Here is a 23,710-nt window from a genome sequence, read left to right as displayed (position 1 = left end):
GAGCCACATCGCAGCACCATGACATGGAAGCTGGTGTTTCACAGCTTGTCCAGCTCCAGCAGTCTGCCTCGTTGGCGCAGTAGGCAGCGCGTCAGTCTCATAATCTGAAGGTCGTGAGTTCGAGCCTCACACGGGGCAAGGTGGTACCTTTTGGCACACGGGAGCACTTAGGTGACTGGGCGGCCTACTTTATTGCCTTCCGTGCCATTTATGCTTCCCGGGGGCAAAAAAGGCTACTGCTCCTCTGGAGGGCATGCGGCGTGACGTTCCAAGATCATCTCCTGAGTCTGAAGCCATGATGGCAAGATGCTCCCATTCCTGTCACGTTATCGCTTGACGTTTGACGTGCATCCGTCAAATGTCATGACTTGACATTGTAAGAGGATTAGCCGAAAAGCCCTGCGAATCCCATTGAATTAAAAATAAACGGCATCTCAGGACATTCCACTACATGGCATACCAAGACAATTCTTTTGATCCCGTTTCGGTGCACTTGCTTTAAAGCCCACGTCCATTGTTTTGAACACATGCTTTTCCGAGTTGCTGTGGACCATGCCTTGATGTTGCGCAATCGCCTCAAATCTTGCAGTCTACAGTGCCCATTAACGCTGCCAGGGCCACTGCTACGCTGTGTAAATTGTGGCGCAAAGAGATTGATGCGCCACTTTGTCAGTGTTACTGTATCACTCGGACATGGCGCCAGAGGGTTAAATACTTGAGCCTGAGATCTCAGCTGTGCAACAGCCACGTCCTCACAGTGAGAGCATGAGCTGTCCGCGGGCACTGCATCGACATGCTGGACCCCCAGACCTGTGATGCGATACTCGTGCCCATCATCCGGAGATAGGAACTACCGCATCCAGAAACGCACATTCAGAACAGCGTCCTGAAAAAGACGCGTTGATTGACTGACACGGCTTTTTTTCTTCTCTTTCCCACAAAGAGTCAAGTGTCATGACTTGACGTTGTAAGAGAATTAGCTGAAAAGCCCTGCGAATCCCATTGCCTTAAAAATAAACGGCATCTCTGGACATTCCTCTACATGGCATTCCAAGGAAATTCTTTTGATGCCCTTTCGATGCACTTGCATTAAAGCCCATGTCCATTGTTTTGTTCACATTCTTTTCCGAGTTGCTGTAGACAATGCCTTGATGTTACGCAAATGCCTCAAAACTTGCAGTCTACAGTGCCCATTAAGGTTGCCAGGGCCACTGCTATGCTTTGTAAACTGTGACGCAAAGAGATTGATGCGGCGCTTTGTCAGTGTTACTGTATCACTCGGACATGGCGCAAGAGAGTTAAATACTTGAGCCTGAACGCACAGCCAAAGATTTGGTTTGTCAGAAGTGGGATTCGAACCCACGCCTCCAGGGGAGACTGCGACCTGAACGCAGCGCCTTAGACCGCTCGGCCATCCTGACACGCACACTTAGCCGGAGCTGTCTCCTAGGAGCCACATCGCAGCACCATGACATGGAAGCTGGTGTTTCACAGCTTGTCCAGCTCCAGCAGTCTGCCTCGTTGGCGCAGTAGGCAGCGCGTCAGTCTCATAATCTGAAGGTCGTGAGTTCGAGCCTCACACGGGGCAAGGTGGTACCTTTTGGCACACGGGAGCACTTAGGTGACTGGGCGGCGTACTTTATTGCCTTCCGTGCCATTTATGCTTCCCGGGGGCAAAAAAGGCTACAGCTCCTCTGAAGGGCATGCGGCGTGACGTTCCAAGAACATCTCCTGAGTCTGAAGCCATGATGGCAAGATGCTCCCATTCCTGTCACGTTATCGCTTGACGTTTGACGTGCATCCGTCAAATGTCATGACTTGACATTGTAAGAGGATTAGCCGAAAAGCCCTGCGAATCCCATTGAATTAAAAATAAACGGCATCTCAGGACATTCCACTACATGGCATACCAAGACAATTCTTTTGATCCCGTTTCGGTGCACTTGCTTTAAAGCCCACGTCCATTGTTTTGAACACATGCTTTTCCGAGTTGCTGTGGACAATGCCTTGATGTTGCGCAATCGCCTCAAATCTTGCAGTCTACAGTGCCCATTAACGCTGCCAGGGCCACTGCTACGCTGTGTAAATTGTGGCGCAAAGAAATTGATGCGCCACTTTGTCAGTGTTACTGTATCACTCGGACATGGCGCCAGAGGGTTAAATACTTGAGCCTGAGATCTCAGCTGTGCAACAGCCACGTCCTCACAGTGAGAGCATGAGCTGTCCGCGGGCACTGCATCGACATGCTGGACCCCCAGACCTGTGATGCGATACTCGTGCCCATCATCCGGAGATAGGAACTACCGCATCCAGAAACGCACATTCAGAACAGCGTCTTGAAAAGACGCGTTGATTGACTGACACAGCTTTTTTTCTTCTCTTTCCCACAAAGAGTCAAGTGTCATGACTTGACGTTGTAAGAGAATTAGCCGAAAGCCCTGCGAATCCCATTGCCTTAAAAATAAACGGCATCTCAGGACATTCCTCTACATGGCATTCCAAGGAAATTCTTTTGATGCCCTTTCGATGCACTTGCATTAAAGCCCATGTCCATTGTTTTGTTCACATGCTTTTCCGAGTTGCTGTAGACAATGCCTTGATGTTACGCAAATGCCTCAAAACTTGCAGTCTTCAGTGCCCATTAAGGTTGCCAGGGCCACTGCTATGCTTTGTAAACTGTGACGCAAAGAGATTGATGCGGCGCTTTGTCAGTGTTACTGTATCACTCGGACATGGCGGAAGAGAGTTAAATACTTGAGCCTGAACGCACAGCCAAAGATTTGGTTTGTCAGAAGTGGGATTCGAACCCACGCCTCCAGGGGAGACTGCGACCTGAACGCAGCGCCTTAGACCGCTTAGACCGATTTCTGACAGTCCTTCCATAGAACCCCTGAGATCCAGGGTCGGAGACTCTCTTCTCTCCAAGAGGAGGTTAAAAGCCATAGTTTCTTTTATGCACCCCACGGCCTCTGTGATTGCGGCCCCTTAAACTCAACACACTCCAGAGTGGACCTGAACAGTTCCAGTGGGGGCAAAAGGCGACTGCAGTGCACTGGCTGACATCAAAGCAAAAAGACCAGAGTGAGCCAGCCAGGAGCCGAACCTAGAATCTTCTGATCCGTAGTCAGACGCGTTATCCATTGCGCCACTGGGCCTGTCTGCTTATCTTTTCATCTTTATCTTGTTGATTGTAATAAGGACACAGCTCAGTCAACACAGAGTTCATTCAACACGGAGTTCGTTCAACACATGCTGTCCTTCGTTATTATGGCAAGTTGTGGTGTCGATAGGATGCTCTTACAGTGCATGTGACAGTCCCTCCCTAGAAGAACTGTGATCCAGGGTCTGAGACTTTCTCCTCTCCAGGAGGAGGTTACAAGCATTAGATTTATTTTTGTCAGAGCAGCTGCAGCATACTTGCATGGAGACCCACAGCTAGACTTGAGGGCAAGCTTCTGTAAGACCTTCCCTGGTGGTCTAGTGGTTAGGATTTGGCGCTCTCACCGCCGCGGCCCGGGTTCGATTCCCGGTCAGGGAACTTACTTTTGAGCTATGAAAATATATGCGAACTGCACAGGCATGAAAGGGCAAAAGACCTCCTTCGAGCCGGAGTCGAACCAGCGACCTAAGGATTGCCAACAACACACCTACAGTCCTCCACTCTACCAAGCGAGCTATCGAAGGCTTATGAGAGTCCCACACAAGCCCACCCCCTTAAAGTTGCTGCAGTCCGACTGCTGGAAAAAAAGGGCAGTGGCAAAAATACTCAAGGCTTCCCATACCGGGAGTCGAACCCGGGCCGCCTGGGTGAAAACCAGGAATCCTGACCGCTAGACCATATGGGAGCTGCCACTTATGAGGGCAGTCTTGGCAAAAACTTCAGTTTTGTAAAACAAAATTACAAAGACAATATCATGATTTGAAAAAAGCAATACCAAAAGATTGGATTTAAATAATTGAAAAAAATGAGTTGCGGGATAAGGAAGAATTACCAGAGGTCTATTTTAAGAAAAAAAAAACGGAGAAAAGATCAATATGAGCTTATGTACAGTTAAGAGTTTTTATGTTGTTTTTAGATCAAAGGCTTTTATAAGACCTATAGCATTCAACTACTGGAAGGAAAGATATGAGGATTTAAATGAAAAAGAAATATGGGGAAATGTCAGAATGAAATATATGGAACCAATTTTACAAAATTGTAATTATTTATTGAGACATAATTGCATATTAACAGAAATGAGATTGTGTAAAATGGGAATTGAACAAGATATAATATGTAAGGTGTTTATGAAGGAAGGGGAAGGTTTACTACATTTGTTCTTCTATTGTGAAAAGTTGGAGGAATTATGGAAAAATGAAAGAAAATTGCTAAATCGTTAATAGGGGACAAATATGTGGATGAACAAAAGAACTGGGGAAAAAATATTTATTTGGTCAAAATGAATGTGGTATGTATGCTTTAATCTATGTATAACAATTGCTAAGTATGTGATTTGGATAAGAGAAATATGGCTAAACATGATGGGAAGAGAGTGGATATATGGCGTATGTTTAAAAACAGAATGGAGATGGCTGTAAAATTGATATTCAACTATTTTATAGTACAAGAAAAGAAGGATGTATTTATAGAAATAATGGTAAAAGGGAACGTAATGGTTGAATACAAGGACAACATTTTAAGTTGGTTATGGGAAAAATATGAAGTCTAATAATGAGTGTTGTAAGTATCATGTGATTTTTGTGTGATGTGATCATTTCTTTGTAAAAATGTAAATATTTGATTTTAATAAAAAAATATATATATATCCCATCTGAACTCGGAAGCAAAGCAGGGTTGGGCCTGGTTGGTACTTGGATGGGAGACCGCCTGGGAATACCAGGTGCTGTAAGCTTTTTAAATTCCTTCATTTGGCAGCTAATACACTTCCCAAAATATAAAAAAAAAAACTCTGAATTCCTCTCTGAACTCTGGAACCAGCCAAGTCAGTGTACCCACTTCCCCTGATTCCATTCGGGGGAAAGTGGGTACAGTGACTTGGCTGGTTTAACTTAGCAAGAGCTGTTGGTGCCCCGCAGCAGAAACAGAAAAAAAACAAAAAACAGGTAAACAATTGAGGGGACAAGGGCCTTGTTTCTGTCGGTGCTGTGTCAAAGCAAGCTGAGCTGCGCTCGGCTCCTGGTGCTGCGCCTATTTTTAAATAGCTAACTCTTGACGGCTGCTCTTGCTTACGGCCATACCACTCTGGCAATGCCTGATCTCATCTGAACTCGGAAGAAAGACAGGGTTGGGCCTGGTAGGGACTTTTGCAGCAAGTAGGCTGGGTTTACGATTGCTAAGCTAGAATCCTTTGATCCATAGTCATAAGCGTTATCCTTTGTGCCACTGGCACTCCGTTCAGCACCTTGTTAGCACCTTGTTAGCACATTGTTTGAAACAAGGACAAGGCTCTGTCAATCTGGAGTACCGTCACCACACATTTTGCTTTGTTTTATGGCAAGACGTTGTGTGGATGAGATGCTCTTCCAGGATTCCTGACAGTCCCTCCATAGAAGACCTGAGATCCAGGATCGGAGACTCTCTTCTCTCCAAGAGGGGGTTAAAAGCCATACTTTCTTTTATGCATGTTTTATCAGAGCACTTAGGTATTGCTGCAGCTCAGAGACTTACAAGTGGAAGAGATTACGCTGCAAGTTGGCTGGGTGACTTCTAAGTTGTAGGGACTTTTGCAACAAGAAGGCTGGGTTTACGATTGGTGTGGCTGTAGAAGACGTTAATAAAAATCAGCAGTTGGGGCAGCCTTTGAAACCAGGGGAGCACTCCACGGGCTCTGTGCTGGCGGCCGCAGAAACTTGATTCACTCCAGAGTGGAACTGAACCGGTCCAGCGGGGGGAAAGGCGACCGCAGTGCACTGGCTGACAGCAAAGCAAAAAGACCAAAGCGAGCCAGCCAGAAGTCGAACTTACAACCTTCTGATCCGTAGTCAGTCAGATTATCCATTGCACCACTGGTCCTGTCTGCTTATCTTGTCAACATTTGAGCTCTAGCGATGAAGATATATGCGAACTGTACAGGAACGAAAGGGCAAAAAGCCCACTTCACTGCCCCTCTTGCACAAGTACCAATCATACATTTATATCAAAATGAAAACAAATTTGACTTATATTATGTTTTCATTGTTTAGATAGTGAAACAGCAAGCAGGATGAGGTGAAAGAGGTTAAAATGTAACACTGTTCCCTTTGAAGATTTACCCATGCATGAGCAGGGCAGTTTTGGTATGTTTATTATTGAATATAGGCTGAGTGAATAGTGTATTGAAAAAGCTAAATTGGCTGTAGTGTATGAGTGTGGTGTGAATGAGTGTGTATGGGGATTTCCAATATTGGGTTGTGGCTGGAAGGCATCTGCTGCATAAAACATACTGGAATAGTTGGCAGTTCATTCCACTGTGGCAACCCAGGATAAATAAGGGACTTATGCGAAGAAAAAATAAATGAATGAATGGTGTATTTTTAGAACTCAACAAATATCTTTATGGACAACATACAGAAATTAAATTGAGATTAAAGTTTGTATTATTAATTTATTTCATACATATGGCTTTTGTGTTTATAGAATATGAGTTGATAAAAATATTGGACGTGCATAGATAGATAGCATTTTGATTGAATTTAGTGGGCCGCTCTGGCCCAAAATGCCAGGGCATTTTTTGCCCCAGTCCAGCCCTGGTTGGAAAGGGATGAAAAGAAAGCAGAAGTAACTATGTGGGAGGAAATGTTAGGAGGGGATTGAAAGAAGGCTGAAGTTTTGGAAATTAATGTCTTTAACTTTTAGGGGAGGGTTTTAATTTTGAATGTTTAATGGTTTCTAAATTATGGAATATTTTATATGTGTCATCAATGCCACTGTGGATGGAAAAAAGGCTGAAAAAATGTTTTTTAGATTTTTTATGGGAAGGGAAGCCTCCAAGAATAGCATACGCAACGTTGATTGGAGAAGTGGGCAAAGGGGGACTAGGTTTAATAGATGTGGAGCAAAGAAAAAACAGCTTAAGAGTGAAAATGGTAAGGAAATATTTGGATGAAGAGAATAAGTCAGCATGGAAAAGAACAATGGAATATTTTTTAAGTAAAAGTGGCAATTTTAATATGGGAGATAATATTTTATGGATGAGGATGAAAACATTCATGACAGAGGGTCTACCAGACTTTTATAAAGAATTGATTGGAGCATGGGGGAAATTTTTAACTTGTGTACATTTTAATATACAAGGACGCGAGAACATTTTAAATCAGCCTTTATTCTTAAACAGTGACATTCTTAATCAAGAGAAAGTGATGTTTTTTAGGAAATGGTGGGAGGTGGGAATAACAAGAGTAAGGGATATTTTATATGAATTTAAGGAAGGATTTTTACCGGTGCAGTATGTTATTGATGTGATGGATGAAGCGAAGGAGGATTTTAACAGACAAGACTTAATAAAGGAATACGACATAATTAAAAATGCCATACCTGCAGAATGGTTAACAAGAATAGAAAACATGGAAGAAAATAAACCAAGTAAAGATGTGAGTGTAAGTTTTGAGAGAAATGGTGGGATTTAAAGATTGTACAGTGAAAATGATTATGGGTTTTTTAGAGATGGGGTTTTTAAGAAACCTGGTGCAAATCAGTACTGGATACGGATGTTTAAAGATGTAAATGAAGACAATATATGGGCTAATATAAATGGCAAATTTGTACAGTCAAAACTGGAGAATTTAGAATATTTGATCAGGAGTAAAGCAGTGTTTACAGATGTCATTTTAAACAAAATAGGGATGGAGGAAAGTGTCACATGTAAAGTAAGTCAAGATGCAGATGAAGGATTCTTACACTTGTTTTTATATTGTAATGAGTTAAAAGATTTTAATGAGAAATGCAAAAGCATGATTTTAACTTTGAAAGGAAAAGAGACGACAATCTAGAGTGGGAAAAGGTGTTACTGTTGGGGCTGAACAAAGAGTGTAATAATAAGGTGGAGAAATATTTTCAATGTCAATTTTATTATTTTAAGTTAGAGGAAATGCAGGAGGCTTTTTATGATGTTTTACTCAAGAAGTCACAAAGATTTTAAATGACACAGGAATAAAAATGTCTTTTTAAAAATGTGATTTTACCTTTTAAGGAATACTACTTGCAACATTTTATGTAAAAAAAACACCAAAAAAAAAAAAAAACACATTGTTGTGAAGCTATGATGTAAAATGGACCTTTTTAATGTTTTGTCTTAAGTGTAATCTGTATAAATAAGTGAATTGTATGAATTTTGAACAGTATAAAAAAAAAAAAAGTGACCACCTGGGAGAAAAGATAGAGTTTTGGTCAAATGGAAGCAGGTGGACTTGAGGGTGAAGCAGCTGGACTTGAGGGTCCTAGAAAACCCACAGTAACTGTTATTCCTTGGCCTTCAAGGGAATAGAATGCTATTTTAGCTTTTTTGTGCGGTGCTGACAAAAAAAAAAACAGGTCCCATCTAGATTTGAATTTAGATCGCTGGATGCAGAGTGCTATCCATTACATTATGGAACCTCAAGATGGTGTAGAGCTGCTGCCCGAGATGAAGATGATGAATTAAAAAACTGGCCTTGCAGGAAAGTAGCAGAAGGTCCATCCAAGGCAAGGCCAATGTGCATTGATTTCTGAGTAACTCGTCATTCGGCATGCAGGGCTCCTCACACATTTACTGGGGCATTACTAGGTAGGGCCTTCAAAAGAAAAGCACGCTATTCTAGGCAATTTGACGACTAAATGGCAGGCAGGGCAAAGAAGCCACCACAGAACAGATGTGATCTTATTTTTTCTTTTTCGACCACGTCTAAAATGTTCAATTTGGCTTTTGAAAATGGAAATTAGCTCAAATGGTAAAGCGCTCGCTTAGCATGCGAGAGGTAGCGGGATCGATGCCCGCATTCTCCACTTGTGTTTTCATGCCTTTCACAGTGGCTTTTATTGCAAAGCTGGTTGCACCTGGAGGGGTTAGAGCGAATTTCCTTACGTCAGCTTTGCCGGTTCTGTGTAGTACTAATCAGTGTTGGGAGTAATGCGTTACAAAAGTTATGTATTACAGTAATGTATTACATTTTCCAGTAACGCAGTAGTGTAAGGCATTACTTATACATTTTCAGTCATATTTTACTCGGTACATGTTCAGTAACGCGTGCGTTACAACAAACTTTTCGCCCGCAAGACATTACCAAATAAAAAATACCGCAAGTACGTTCTATTTTCTGTTCGTGGTTAGTGAATATATGCGCGTGTTGTCATTAATATCCCTCTGGCTATTAGAACTTTTTTACTTTGAACGCGGAATGATTTCAGCCTCTGAGCTCGAGGTCCGAGGCTATTGGCTCAGCCCGGTTCACAGTAAGGTCAAGCCCTGACATGCAGCGGAAGAGCGGTAAAATAGATGAGCAGAAGACAGTACATTCGCGAGATGGACGTATGTGCATATGGCGTTATTTCACTGACAACAGTCGTAAGCGCAGTTTACAAGAGCGCATTCATGTAATTCTCTGTTCGTGGACAACTCGACCGCAATTTTTTTTCGCAGTCGCATGCACTCAAAACACGGCTGCTCACGTGCGAATGATCTGCTCTGGCTCCGTCAGATGATGCAGACTCACATTTTGTGCCTCATGTTTCCTCTTCGTGCTTTTGCCCTCCAGAGATCCTCCTGTTCAATTGGTTATCCCAAGAATGTTGATATGGTTTATATATTGCTACAGTATTTATTAGCAATACACGAAACACTAAAAGGTTATGATAAATTCTATAATAAATACTAGTGTTTTTGAGTGTTAGATATACTGCCTATATTTTAGGCTAGTATTATTTACAATTTGTTAATGAATGCTTCAGCATACTGTAGTATTAAGAATAGTGAACTGATAAAATGAAATACAAAGTGTAGCTTTACTACAGTAAAGTGTGGTGAATTGTAGTATAGTATACCCTATATTGTAAAAAAACTACAGCACTGGGTAATTTGTTTATATTACGCTTGTGTTACCATAGCAACTAGTATTAGCACAACTGATTAATTGAAGTACTTTACTGTAGAACTGTTCAAAACACTGTACATGACAGGGAAAATGTCCTCCACAATCTCATCAGCAATGTGGAAGACAACAGAGACGTGTTCAATTTATTTTAGTTGCCATGATAAAATGGGATTGATAGTGAGATTTATTTGAGGAGTGAATAGTTCAGTAGGCTATAATACCTCATCAAGTTTTCCCCTGTTTTTATCGGTTACATTTCTGCTTGCATTCGTTATATTTTTGTTTAAATGTTGTTTTATTTGATTAGTATGGTGCACCTTTTGGATGTTTAATAAATGTTTTTTTAAAAATGTATTCTTTGCATTCAACTTCTGTGTCTTAAGTGTTTGAAATTGGAAATATTTCATCATATAACAAACCACAAAAAAGGTTATAGTGGATTAGAATAAAAATTTTATATGTAAGTCTATTTTAGTATTTTGGTTATTGTTAATAAATAGTGTACAAATATAAATTATATCAAAAAGCATGAAAGGTAGAGGGAACACAAGACACAAATTGTGAGTCTGCATATAATCTCACTGAGCGAGTAGTGTACTGTGAGCGCACAAGAAATTTTGTGCGTGAGCAGTGCATATTTGAGAGAGCATGAGAAAATTTGCACGCGAGCAGCGTATATTTGAGAGCTCACAAGCAGTTTTGTCCACAGAGAAAATCGGTCCACGAGCATTATATTGAGAAAGCTATGTTCATCATGCTCACTTTGTCATGACAGTTTTGTGTTGTGAACCTGAATTTAAAGTAAATAGAATAATGGCAAGATTAAGAAAAAAATGCATCTGGTCATGGCATTGGAGTTTACATATAGGCCTGTTGTGTCTAATATGAAAATAGCCAAGCTATTCACAGATATTGCCAGATAATCACTTTACCTTTACCATGCTTTCAACAGACTTTGATCATTTGTGATTCTGGCTCTTATCCTTTCTTGCATTGTCTTGAGCCTTCACGTTGCCAAATATATACTATATTGTTAGTAGCCTGGATAGGTCACCGTCATTCTGCTACATCATATCGCTTTCTACTGGATGTAAAATGCTCTGCAGTACATTTAGTCATTTTAGAATGTTAAGTTCTAATTCTGTAGTTATTTTGGTAAAAGTAACTAAAAGTATATAAGAGTAATGTAACATATTACAATTTTGAGACAGTAATATTGTAAGGTAAGGGATTACATTTAAACCACAGTAATAAGTAATCTGTAATATATTACATTTTTTAAGTAACTTGCACAACACTGCACACAATGTCATTACAAAGTTCACGCACACACACAGCGAGGACACAAACACATAGCGCAGACACAGACACACACACATAGCGCAGACATACACACACAGAGAGAGAGACAGCGCGTTAAGCTTTGCACTCGTTTTGCAAGCATATGTGACATGAGACTGATAATATCCACTGCTGTATAGATATCTGTTATGTTAATGTACAAAATAAACCTGATTTAACGTCCACAAACCGGGATTGAAGCTTCTACTTTATAATTGTTCTGACACGCGGCTGTGCTAATGAAGTTAAGCTGAAGTGAATCGCTATAATTCATTACACACATGCTCTGTTTAAAGGGCACCTATGGTGAAAAATCTACTTTTCAAGCTGTTTGGACAGAAATGTGTGTAAGTATAATGTATAAACTGTCATATTGGGGTGAAATAACACACTCAGTCCTTTTTGTCAAATGTAACAACATAAAAACGGTGGACCAATTGGAGCAGTTTTCATATCGACCACAACTTTACGTAGGAGTGTGGTCCCCCCCACCCACCAATATTGATTGACAGCTGCGCGCATTAACATGTCCGGTAGTCACGTGTATAATCATATATTCAAGAGAGGACGAGCGCAAAGCAGCCGGGAAAAAAAGGTCTGTTCAGTTCGCTAGGATCATCAATCATCATCAAACTTGATCAAGTGTGAGTTTCACATGTTTAAAATGTTTTAAAACAGAGCATGTGTGTAATGAATTATAGCGATTCACTTAATCAGCACAGCCGCGTGTCAGAACAATCATAAAGGAAGACGCTTCAATCACGGTTTGTGGACGTTAAATCAGGTTTATTTTGTACATTAATATAAGAGATATCCATACAGCAGTGGATATTACCAGTATCATGTCACATATGTGTGCAAAACGAGTGCAAAGCTTAACACGCTGTCTCTCTATGTGTGTGTGTGTGTGTCTGCTGCGCTATGTGTGTGTGTGTGTGTGTATGTCTGCGCTATGTGTGTGCGTGTGTGTGTGTGTATGTGTCTGCGCTATGTGTTTGTGTCCTCGCTGTGTGTGTGCGTGAACTTTGTAATGACATTGTGTGTGACTCATTGTTGCAACTCCACAAAAAAATGCATCAAATAGTGATTGTTAAAGTTCTTACTGTAGTATTTCTCACACACGTTAAATGAGATCTGCTTCCTGAGGCAGCCGAGGGCGGCAATTGCTGACAGGCACGTGGGAACGGTGGGCGGGGAGGACTAGCCTTAAAGGGCCAGTACAAAAAAACAGCTAAAACATTTTTCCAGCTATAATATAGACACTTCAAACAGCTATAATAAATAATCTGATGGGTGTTTTGAGCTGAAATGTTACAGACACATTCTGGGGACACAAAAGACTTATATTAAATATGAAAAAATGGCTAACCTATGTGCCCTTTAAAACATTTTAAACTTGTAAAACTCACTCTTGATGACGTTTGATGATGATTGATGAACCTAGCGAACTGAACAGACCTTTTACTCCCGGTTGCTTTGCGCTCATCTTTTCTTGTTGATCTGATTATACACGTGACTACCGGACATGTTAATGCGTGCAGCTGTCAATCAATATTGGTGGGCGGGGGGACCACACTCCTACGTAAAGTTGCGGTCGATCTGAAAACCGCTCCAATTGGTCCACCGTTTTTATGATGTTAAATTAAAAAGAAAGGACTGAGTGTGTTTATTTCACCCCAATATGACAGTTTATACACCATACTTACACACATTTCTGTCCAAACCTTTAAAGGGGCTAATAATTTTGACCCTAAAATGTTTTTAAAAAAAATAAAAACTACTTTTATTCTAGTCTAAATAAAACAAATAAGACTTTCTCCAGAAGAAAAGATATTATCAGACATACTGTGAAAATTTCCTTGCTCTGTTAAACATCATTTTGGGGGGCTAATAATTCTAACTTCACCTGTGTATATATATATATATATATATATATGTAGTGTCACAAAATGTTTATGGTAATACTATAATTTATATGCAAAAGTACATGCCATTACAGGAATGCATGCAGAGACATGGATAATTGTGAGAAATCTGCAATCTTGAAAGTGCAGTGTTTACATTTTACATTTTCTTTTACGTTGGACCTTTAATCATTATTAATATTACTATTCTGAAGTTTTAAAGTGAGAAAAATGATCATGCATGAATGAGTGTGCATTGTAAAATGTATTCAAGAAATAGTGGTGTGTGTGTGTGTACATACATACACAAATGGGATAAAAATATAATACTGGGTAAAGAAATGGGTAAAGGTTTAACGAGAAAAAAAAAGAAAAAGCTATAGCTACTTATTAACATGCAATAGTCAATCAGGTGAAAGTAATGGTCTCAACACCTTCCATTGTTTTACTTTTCATCATGTGATTTGCAGGAATCAGTAGACCTCATTTATTGACGTCTACCATTTCCTGAAAATCACTGAAAATCTGAAAATCATCTAAACTGAAAATCTAATGATGTTTTCATGATATTTGACAGAGAAATCAGTTACACAATTATTATTACACTAAGCCATTTCTTGTTCATTCCAATATAAATATTATATAGGTGTTGATCTAACCAAATCTTGGATTTGTAACTGAGATCACATCACCCCTATCCCTGTAATGGTACAGCCCAGTGAGATAAAAGAGAGAGCGGCTGAGGATGGTTCTCATACTCTTCAGACAGTAGAGAAGCATTACAAGATCCCAGTAAGTGTCTAAATCTTTATTTCTTATCTAATATTATATATTCATGTAAAAATCTTAAGAATGTTAGTTATATTACAAAAAAAGATTAATAATATAGATATTAAGTTATTATTATGTTTTGCTTTGTGCGAGTCAATAGAAAATAAGAATTTACATTTAGAAATATTTCCTTTATTATTAATTTTAATTAATTTTATTATTTATTTTAATTTAAAGTATTTTGGTGACATCACTACGGGTGCCTGTTTCTTGGATGCACTGCACCCTGGTGACATTGATCTATCCATTTGCATCATAAATTATGTTTCTCGTGACTAGGGATGGGCATCATTAAGGTTTTAACGGTACTACTTTTATCGATACCACTTATCGGTTTGGTACTTGAACGGTTCTCTTATTGGTACTTTTTAGTGTTTTTTTATGAAAAAACAAAAGACAAACTGAACAGAATTAACAATACTTTATTTTATTATTATGTTTTTAATAAAAAATAAAACGAAACCAATAATTTTAAAACAAATTATAAAAAAAACTTCCTGTAAAATAATGTACAATGGTTTGAAGGAAAATGACTCTCAGTTTTAACCATTCTTCTTGAGAAAAACATGTTTGCCTTTTCTGGCAGAAGTTAGGATCTTTCTTGGTTTTATTGTGGCAAAATGCAGTTATATAATCAGCTGGGGATGCTCAGATTAACCTATTAACCCTTAACCGATCAATGCTATCAGCTGAACGGTTAAAAATTATTTATTTTTTAAAATTTTGCTGCATAACTGTGCAACACATATTGCCTATTTTGCCAAAGAAAGATATTGCTGGTCACAGTTTGACAGACCAGTTTTTGATTTTCCATTTTTAAATAGCCTTCATATCCTAATTTATGAATCAAACAAAACCAATGATTTTAGCATAATGATAGGCCTAACCAAACTAAGGCTTTCATTTTATAGCTACATAAACTACTAAACATGTATGCAAAAATAAATGTAAATACTACAAAAACTAAAATATTACATGCTATAGTAGCCTATAGACTATAAAAAAATCAACATATGCGCCTTGTCTCTCATCACGCAGCGTGCACATGAACCGCGAGTGAAAGGAAGGAAATGAAAGCACAGAAGAAGCTCTAAGGTAAAATCAGAAGCTTGAGAAATAAACTTTCAAATAATGACTTCTATTAAAATGTTGAGGTAGGTTTGTGATATAGTAATTACAACGGAGCATTAATTAAACACATAATTTCCATGGAGCGATTGATTTGAGGTTGCCTGCTATTTTTATTTGACGGGAAAAAAACATTGGAAAAAACTATTTCCTTTTCTTATTCTATTCCAAACAGCCAGTCAAAAAGGACCAGTCAGTGTTTTCGTTTTGTAATCTAAATTCATAATTTAAATGAAAATTTCTAGAGCAGGCCTGTTTATTTTATTATTTTTTATTTATTTTATACATTTTTCTATGCTGTTGAAAAAACTGCATGTGCGTGAAGATATTCTGTTCTGCTGTGCTGTTGTTCCCTTGTTAAAATAAATCAGTATTTTAAAATGCAATATGTAATGTGTCAGACAATTCATTTTTTTGTTAAATATAATGTTAGCTAATCTGACTGGTTAATTTTCGGTTCACAAGCAGCGTTTGTTGGTTGGGAAAATTAACCAAAATGAGCATCCCTGGCTAATGTTTTAAATGTATCATTAACACATTTACATAAATGAGTTATTCAGTATTTGGTAGTTAACTGTATTTTAGGAGTAAGAGTGTTTTTATTACAGTTATGTAGCATCTTGCAATGTAAAATTTGGTGTTTTTTTATCATTTCTTAATAAGCATAATTTATTATTAGGCTAGTCATAGGCCATTAGTAAATACAGTAATGTAAAAGCATTTTTAATGTTTAATATTTATTTAGGCTACTGCAGAAAAAATACTGTTTTCAATGTAACCGAATGTGTGTGTTTATTAAAGTATTAATATTATACTAATTTAAGAGAGACTTATGTGATTGACTAATACCATAGGGATGTGGATGATGTAGGCTACCGTTAGTAGCTAGGCAGTCAAAGACGTTTCGTTTGTCTTTCTGCAGTTAATGCACATTTGAAAGTTGATTAGACAGATATCTTGCGTTAAGATAACAATGTCAATGCAATTAACGTTATAACACCTGCGGAATGCATCTTATACTTACACATTTACCAGAGGTAATGTACATAACTATTACTGTTTCCCATAACATCTATGCCCTTCCATAACACTAGCTGATGTTAAAACTAACAGATAGAGCTAGCTATTTGTTGATTAGCAACTGTAGTAACTGTTTCTGCTTATTTAAGAGAAAATCAGTTAAAATAAACAAGCAGGACAGACATGTTAACATATAATTAAGTGTATTTATCTGTTTAAACACACACCCAAATCCGCAAAGTATTCCAAACTTTCCCTCCTCTTTAAATGGCATGTACAGAAGCTGATCTGAGAACAGTTTATCATACAGAGCACGTCCGTCAGTCAGCATGCATACAGTTGCGATCGACACATAGCTTTAATGGAAAAAAAAAGTGAATGCAGATGTTTTTTATTTCAAAGTGCTTTCAAACCAAAATAAAGCGAAAACACAATTCTCTTGAAACACCTCTTGCAATTATATCACATTTGAGATCAGCTCTGTATTAATGGTAAGTTCACTTTTCATAGAAAGATTAAACAAATACGGGGGAATATGGGAAAATACTTAATTGATTTGATAGCGGGCAAAAGCAGGAGGGTTGACAGGTATGTGTCATGCTAATTGTTAATGGCATTATCAATCATCGTTTGGATAGAGCAAAATAAGCATCTTTATCGTAACATTACCTCTGTCTTTGTCGCGTTTTTCCTTCTTTTCTTTTTTTCCTCCCCTGGGCACCAGACAGTTTGGGCCGTTTTGACACGTTGAGCTTGATGTCCCATTAAGAAATGAACACCGTGTAATTTAGCAGGTAAAATCTAATTATTCAGAAGAGGGGGTGGGGGGAGAGGCGTCTTGGGTGAATAGGTTATATTATTATTATTATTATTATTATTATTATTATTATTATTATTATTAATACTACTAGGCTTTGCACTATGCAGTTAAATCTATGTGGGCTTATTCTTTTCTGAAGTCATAATACCAACTAGTTTTAAGAATAGTGGAATAGTTTTTTTTTCTTTCCCCTTTTCTGGTGCCCCCATGGATGTACAGCGCCCTTAGCATTTGTCTGTACTGCCTATGGCATGTGTTGGTCCTGCTCTTGACACATGAAAGTGTAAAGCCTGTAGCCTAGAACAAAGGTGGAATGTTACTGCGTGTCATATTTAACAAACCGTTTTCTACGAATTGTATGTAATTTGCACACATGGATAATTGAATATTAATCAGATGATGTCATTACGCTGCTGTGCCGTCAGCAAATCATTGTATTGCTGATCATGATTTCGAGGATCAATAGATCTGCCCTTCACAACACACGCAACGATCTCAGATCAGTTCATCCAGACATTTTAATCTGATTCGCCAACTTGTTTAAAGAACCAAATAAGCCAGAGATCATTATCAAGATTAAAAGATCCAGGATCTGCCAAATCATCTTAGATCATTTAAGCGAGGTACGAAGAACAGACTCCAGAGATTCACTGCTGTTTAAAGTGGCACTGACAAGGTCGCCCTTTGGCACAGATGATAAACAGAGATCCGTGCCTTATTAGTGCCCACTCCACAAAGAGGATAAAATCCTCTTGACTAATGTACTAATCATTATCCATACAAAAGTTCCTAGACTGATTGTAAAATTTCTAAATATCAAGTATAAAAAAAAGTGATAGACTAAAAAATGAGCTGCAATGAAATCTGTTGAAACACATGAATATGATGAATACAGTACTTTCATACAGTGATGAAAATATTATAAAGCTGGTAAATGAAGGTCAAATGAATGAAGGTTAATGTTAAGATTTGTTAGTGAATACAGGAATTTGTAGTTTGTGAGCAAGTCCAAACAGAGATCCTCCAAACTAATATAAAATTAAGAACAAAAATTTGCTGGTCCACCAGCACACCAACCTCAAATGCTGGGAACCATCAAACCATCATCCCATACTGGTCGCAGCATGCAAAACACGTTATGTTGGTGACCAGCAATACTGGATTTTTCAGCAGGGTTTTGTAAAAACTGAGCTGCTGGTTAGTGTAGCTGTAATATCAGTTTATTTTGGGGGCATTTGTCTTTAAATCATGCAGTGCTGAGCTGGGCATAGGACTGCATTTGTAACTATTATTTTTGTTTTCAGAAAACAAGAAGAATATTAACAATGAAGACTCTCTTGGAAAGTTTGGGTTTGGCAGAGTTCTATGATAAGAAGCTCACTCTTTACACAGTGCTGCAAATTGACAAGAAGAGTGTCACAGATGTGCCAGTTCAGTCGCTCACTGATCTGCCATGGCTCTTCTTGAAGAGACTGATGATGTTACAAAGGACAGCATGGACTGTAAAGTGTATCACATCAGATCATGCAGAAGATTGAGACTGGGATGATGATCAGGATAGTGCTGAATCTGACTGTCCTAAGTCAGTAAATCCTTTAGACATCGTCACTGCTGTGCTCCTTTGTTCTGACAGTTTTCTTCAGCAGGAAATCATCCTCAAAATGTCCATGTGCCAGTTTGCAGTTCCCTTGCTGCTTCCAAATAATGAAAACAACCAGATCACTCTTTTGCTTTGGGCAATGAGAGATATTGTGAAAAAATACAGACCACACTCCCTGTTAAATTCAAATAGATTTGTAGAAGACAGAATCGCTCTGTCAGACCTGCCTTTAGTGTCTTTTGTGAGACTTGGTAGGTGCAACATTTCCAAGTCAGAAATTCTCAACAAATTGCTCAGCAATCCACAGCAGTACACTGACACCTTTGTGCACTTCAACATTGATTGTGGAAACATCAGAAAGAAAATATCGAATGGATTGGTTGAGATGACCTGGTATCTTCCTTGTGGAAATGAAAACATTGATGTCTTTCCTGAGCCTGTAGCAATAGCAAACCTGAGAGGAGACATCCAGAACTTTGAAACACAGTACTCCTTCCTCTGCGAGGCTTCAGCTGCTGTGTTTGTGTTCTTTGAAGCCCAACTTTTAGATACAAAGTTCATTTCAGTCCCCAATCAGAAACCTGTACCTCAATTATTTTTTGTGGGGGACTCTAACAATGAAAGCATAAAAGCTACAGTCAAGAAGCTCAATCTGAAGAAAAGCAATTTCATCTTTAAAGCGAAGCAGAATGATGCAGACTTTGTTGACAAAATTCAGAGCAAGTTGCAGGATGCAATTACTAACAACAATCACAAAATGTCAGTTGTTCGTTTAGCTGAGATTGCACAAAATCTGGGAATTTTTGTGGATGAGAGTGCTGAAGAATGTCAGCGAGCCAAAGAACGTGCAGATGAAATCACAACAAAAATAAAAGATATAGTTCAGTTCAAGAAGGAGGAGCTTCCTCTTCATGGTGAGATCTTGATGAAACTGGCCAAGTTAGAGAAGGAGGAATTCAGAATGAAGAAAGTAGGGGATAAAAATATTGAAGACTACAAAAATGACCTTCAGATGCAGAAAAATAAACTTAGACAAGAGCAACGCAAACTAAACATGTCTTCTACTATGAGCTGCTTTATCAGTGCAGTGTCAACACCAGAAAGAGCCTACTTTTTAAAATGGCTGAGGATCAATTTGGAGAATCACACCCATAAAGTACTTCCTGAACTTAGAGAACTCTACAAACAGAAATGTCAAGATGTCAGTGGGAACAAGGCAGAAATTGCTGAGCTGGATAAAAAGATTTCAAACAGTTCTTTAGGAGTGGAGCACTTCATTCGTGAGATGAGCCAGCTTTATGAGGCTGCAGTGTCACTTCCAGAAGGTGATCCTTACAGAAAACAGCTGGAGCACTTACCTAAGCTCTGTGCTCAACTACTGTTGGATGGATTTACACTTGAACTAATTGATGGAGATTCTTCAAATATTCCTGTAAACTGGATCAGTGGTGTGTTTTCTGAATTAAACACACTGGTAAATCCCAAAAACAAGATTGTGGTTGTCACTGTTTTGGGTGTCCAGAGTTCAGGAAAGTCAACGCTGCTGAACACCATGTTTGGAGTTCAGTTTGCAGTAAGCAGTGGAAGATGCACCAGAGGAGCTTTTATGCAGCTCATTAAAGTAACAGATGATTGTGAACTCTGCTGTAATTATATAGTGATTATTGATACTGAAGGACTGAAATCCCCTGAGCTTGCACAACTGGACAACAGCTATCAGCATGACAATGAGTTGGCAACTCTCGTTGTTGGATTGAGTGATGTAACGATTATCAATATTGCAATGGAGAACTCCACAGAGATGAAGGACATTTTACAGATCATTGTCCATGCCTTCCTCAGGATGAAGGAGATAGGTAAGAAACACAAGTGTTTGTTTGTACATCAGAATGTTGCTGACGTCTCAGCTCATGATTCAAACATGAGAGATCGTAAATTTCTCTTGGAGCAACTAGATGAAATGACACTGGCTGCAGCCAAAATGGAGAACAAGCTGAAGTTCAAGAAATTTACAGATGTGATGAATTACGACACTGACACAGGTGACCGCTACATCCCTGGATTGTGGCATGGCAATCCCCCAATGGCACCAGTGAGTATTGGCTACAGTGAGTCTGTGTGTGCTCTCAAAAAGCATATATTGGAGATCTTCAGATGCTACAAGCCCAGTGACATCAGTGAATTTCTTAAATGGACCAAAGACTTGTGGACTGCTGTGAAATATGAGAAATTCATCTTCAGCTTTAGAAACAGCCTGGTAGCTGATGCATACATCAAACTGTGCACGGAGTACAACAGATGGGAGTGGACACTGAGAAAACAAATGCATACATTGGCATTAGAAGCTGAAACAAATATCTTAAACCATGGAAAATTTGAAAACTCTGAGAGGTGCAAAGTTGAAGACATCCATTATGGTTTAATACTAAAAGCAGAAACGGAGCTTTCGAAAGGACAGGACGAAATTATTCACAAGATTGAATCATACTTTGAACAAGGAGAAGGTCATGTCGAACTTGTGGAAAATTATCGACAGGACTTTATAAACTCTGCCAAGTCACTGAAGACAGAGCTTTTGAATTCCATCAGAACAAAACTGGATGCAGCTCTTTCATGTCGAAATGGAATGATCAAGGTGGAAGGAATCAAAAAGACTTACATGGACACAATGGAGAAAAAAGTGCTGGACTTGCTGAAAGACTGTCGTGAGAAAAAGTCCAACATGTCAGACTACAACCTGGATAAAGCATTTGAAAAAATGTGGCTGGAGACGGTCAGGACACTGCAATGCACAAGGCCCCAAAAACAAGATGTCATGACAAAGGTTCTTCATTGTTTAAGAAAAAATCTTGAATCTAGAGGAAGTTCAATGGCTCAAAGCTTAGACAAAGTGAAGGATTTCCAGAATTATGGCCTTGGAAAATTTGTTGTCGATAAAGATAGAAACTTTTTAGCCAAGATGTATTATAAAAGTCAGATCAAGATCATTCAGGAAATGTCAGACAACCTCATCAGGGATTGTAAGGAATTTATTAACAAAAAAAAGCAGTAAGGATGATTATGATGACACGTACACCAAGGAAATTCTTAACATGATTGATGAGAAACTTCAGGCTCAAGAAGATCAAAAGAAAGAATTTGAGCTTCCTCTTAAACTGCACATTTGTGGCTTTGCAAGCAGAGAATTTCAAGAGATTCACAATAAGTTCATTATGGACAACAACCCACTCACAGCCTTGGAAAACCTGAAACAAACATATCGCTCTAACTTCATAGACCTTTACCATGAACGAGACCAGTGTCAGAAGACGGCTGATGAGTTCATGAGAAACTGCCTACAACCTGCCTTTGAAAGGTATATTTCTGAAAAGTTAGGCATGGAAATGGCGGACAAGATGGTAATTGGTGAAAACGCTGCAATTTTTGCAACAAGGACGACTTTTCAGATATCAATCTTGAAAAGTCTACTGCACGAATTTAAATTCAACTCATATTTATATTTCATCAAATCATATGAAACATTTGTCAACGACTTTATTTTGGCCAAAGTTAAGAAGCACTTTTCAGCAGAGGACAGAATGTTCAAATTAGAGGAAAAGCTCGTCAATGAAGTCGTCAGTGAAATTACTGCGGCCATCGCAGCAGCAGAGCAAGAACCAAAGAAAAATGATATCAAAGGATTCATCCAGAGCATCTGCAAAAAACTTGAAAACAGGCTTGTCATTCCAATGGACGCTGTGGACAAAATCAGCACACTGAACAATGCAAATCCCAAGAAAATTGCTGAGAGCCTTCAATATTCTGTGAAGGACCTGGATAATTTACTGAAAGCAAGATTCCATGGAATAGATTTTCAAAGCCGACTAAATCATCTTCAAACTAAACCTCAGGATGTGCTGTTCAATCGAGTGAATGGCTGTGGGAAACAGTGTCCATTCTGTAAAGCACCATGCGAGGCTGGAGGAGAAGCCCACACTAAACATTTTGTCTCAATCCACAGACCAGAAGGTCTCGGGCGCTACAGGTGGAATGAGTCTAAAAAACTAGTGACTGACATCTGTACATCTTCAGTGCACGGCAACACACGATTTAAGTGCAGAGACACAAATGATAAGTGGCATCCATATAACGAATATTACAAAATCTATCCAGACTGGCGAATTGACGCCGATTGCAGCATGGAGGCTTCAGTGTATTGGAAATATGTGATGGTAAAATTCAATGAGAAGTTTGCAGATGAGTATGATGCAAAGCCTGCAGATATACCTTCACTCTGGAGAAACATCACAGAAGCTCAGGCACTGGAAAGCCTTGATTAAACAAACATCAGCTCTCTGGCCTCAGTTTCAGTTAGTTTGACATCTTATTATCTAGCTGTAAATGAAACAAATATCAAATATTATAATAGAAGAACATAAGCCTGCTTTGGTTCACTAGTTGATGATAATGGATAATGATTGCAATGACCATTTCAAAGTGACTGTGTAATTTTTGAAAGATGCAAGTGATGGCACTAGATATGGTTTTAATTGTCGATAAAACTGTCATTCAAGTCAGGCAGAGGCCCTAGTGTTCAGTGTGCCCTCTGTGTGTGCTGCATGAGTCCTGACTTACGTACTTCACTTCTTGTCAGTATCTAATCTTCTAATATCTAATCTAATAAAGGCAAAAATTGGTCATAATAATAACTCAGACAATACATTGTTGATTACAATATTTCACCTACACATTTATAAATACTATGGTTCTGTCTGCATACCTTATGGGCCTGCATTGTGTCAATGAAAATGTTATTGTGAAACTAGCTGATTAATTAAAATCATGATTAAAAATATTACACTAGCTTACAACCACAGGTTATTAATTTTGAAGATTATTTTCTCACAATCATATGCAATCAGGGAACCTGAATGAATGAGTTGTATTGTTAAGCTTAAAATCTAATCATCTGTCTTGTTACTTAAATTGAGCTACAAAAAAAAAGTAATTGGTGGAAAACTCTGTCATAATGCTTAATAAACA

General features: G+C 38.8%; 1 protein-coding gene and 6 non-coding genes across 7 annotated transcripts; 4 read left to right on the top strand and 3 right to left on the bottom strand.

Annotated features, from left to right (window-relative positions):
* The first annotated feature begins 65 nt into the window (after positions 1 to 65).
* trnam-cau (transfer RNA methionine (anticodon CAU)) lies at positions 66 to 138 on the top strand. Its single transcript has one exon. It is a non-coding gene; the product is annotated as a tRNA-Met (tRNA).
* Positions 139 to 1,338: 1,200 nt separating this feature from the next.
* On the bottom strand, positions 1,339 to 1,421 carry trnal-cag (transfer RNA leucine (anticodon CAG)). Its single transcript has one exon. It is a non-coding gene; the product is annotated as a tRNA-Leu (tRNA).
* A 94-nt stretch (positions 1,422 to 1,515) lies between these two features.
* Positions 1,516 to 1,588, top strand: trnam-cau (transfer RNA methionine (anticodon CAU)). The gene has a single exon. It is a non-coding gene; the product is annotated as a tRNA-Met (tRNA).
* Positions 1,589 to 3,466: 1,878 nt separating this feature from the next.
* trnae-cuc (transfer RNA glutamic acid (anticodon CUC)) lies at positions 3,467 to 3,538 on the top strand. Its single transcript has one exon. It is a non-coding gene; the product is annotated as a tRNA-Glu (tRNA).
* A 59-nt stretch (positions 3,539 to 3,597) lies between these two features.
* trnay-gua (transfer RNA tyrosine (anticodon GUA)) lies at positions 3,598 to 3,684 on the bottom strand. Its single transcript is given in 2 exon segments — positions 3,598 to 3,633; positions 3,648 to 3,684. It is a non-coding gene; the product is annotated as a tRNA-Tyr (tRNA).
* Positions 3,685 to 3,773: 89 nt separating this feature from the next.
* Positions 3,774 to 3,845, bottom strand: trnae-uuc (transfer RNA glutamic acid (anticodon UUC)). Its single transcript has one exon. It is a non-coding gene; the product is annotated as a tRNA-Glu (tRNA).
* A 10,217-nt stretch (positions 3,846 to 14,062) lies between these two features.
* Positions 14,063 to 23,041, top strand: LOC130219991 (up-regulator of cell proliferation-like). Its single transcript, XM_056452462.1, is given in 3 exon segments — positions 14,063 to 14,081; positions 18,393 to 21,730; positions 21,732 to 23,041. Coding segments are annotated over 2 exon segments (4,593 nt in total). The 5' UTR covers positions 14,063 to 14,081; positions 18,393 to 18,413; the 3' UTR covers positions 23,008 to 23,041.
* Positions 23,042 to 23,710: the final 669 nt, after the last annotated feature.

This window comes from Danio aesculapii, unplaced genomic scaffold (genome assembly GCF_903798145.1).
Source record: "Danio aesculapii unplaced genomic scaffold, fDanAes4.1, whole genome shotgun sequence".
Classification (NCBI taxonomy): domain Eukaryota; kingdom Metazoa; phylum Chordata; class Actinopteri; order Cypriniformes; family Danionidae; genus Danio; species Danio aesculapii.
This window is presented reverse-complemented; position numbering and strand designations above follow the sequence as displayed.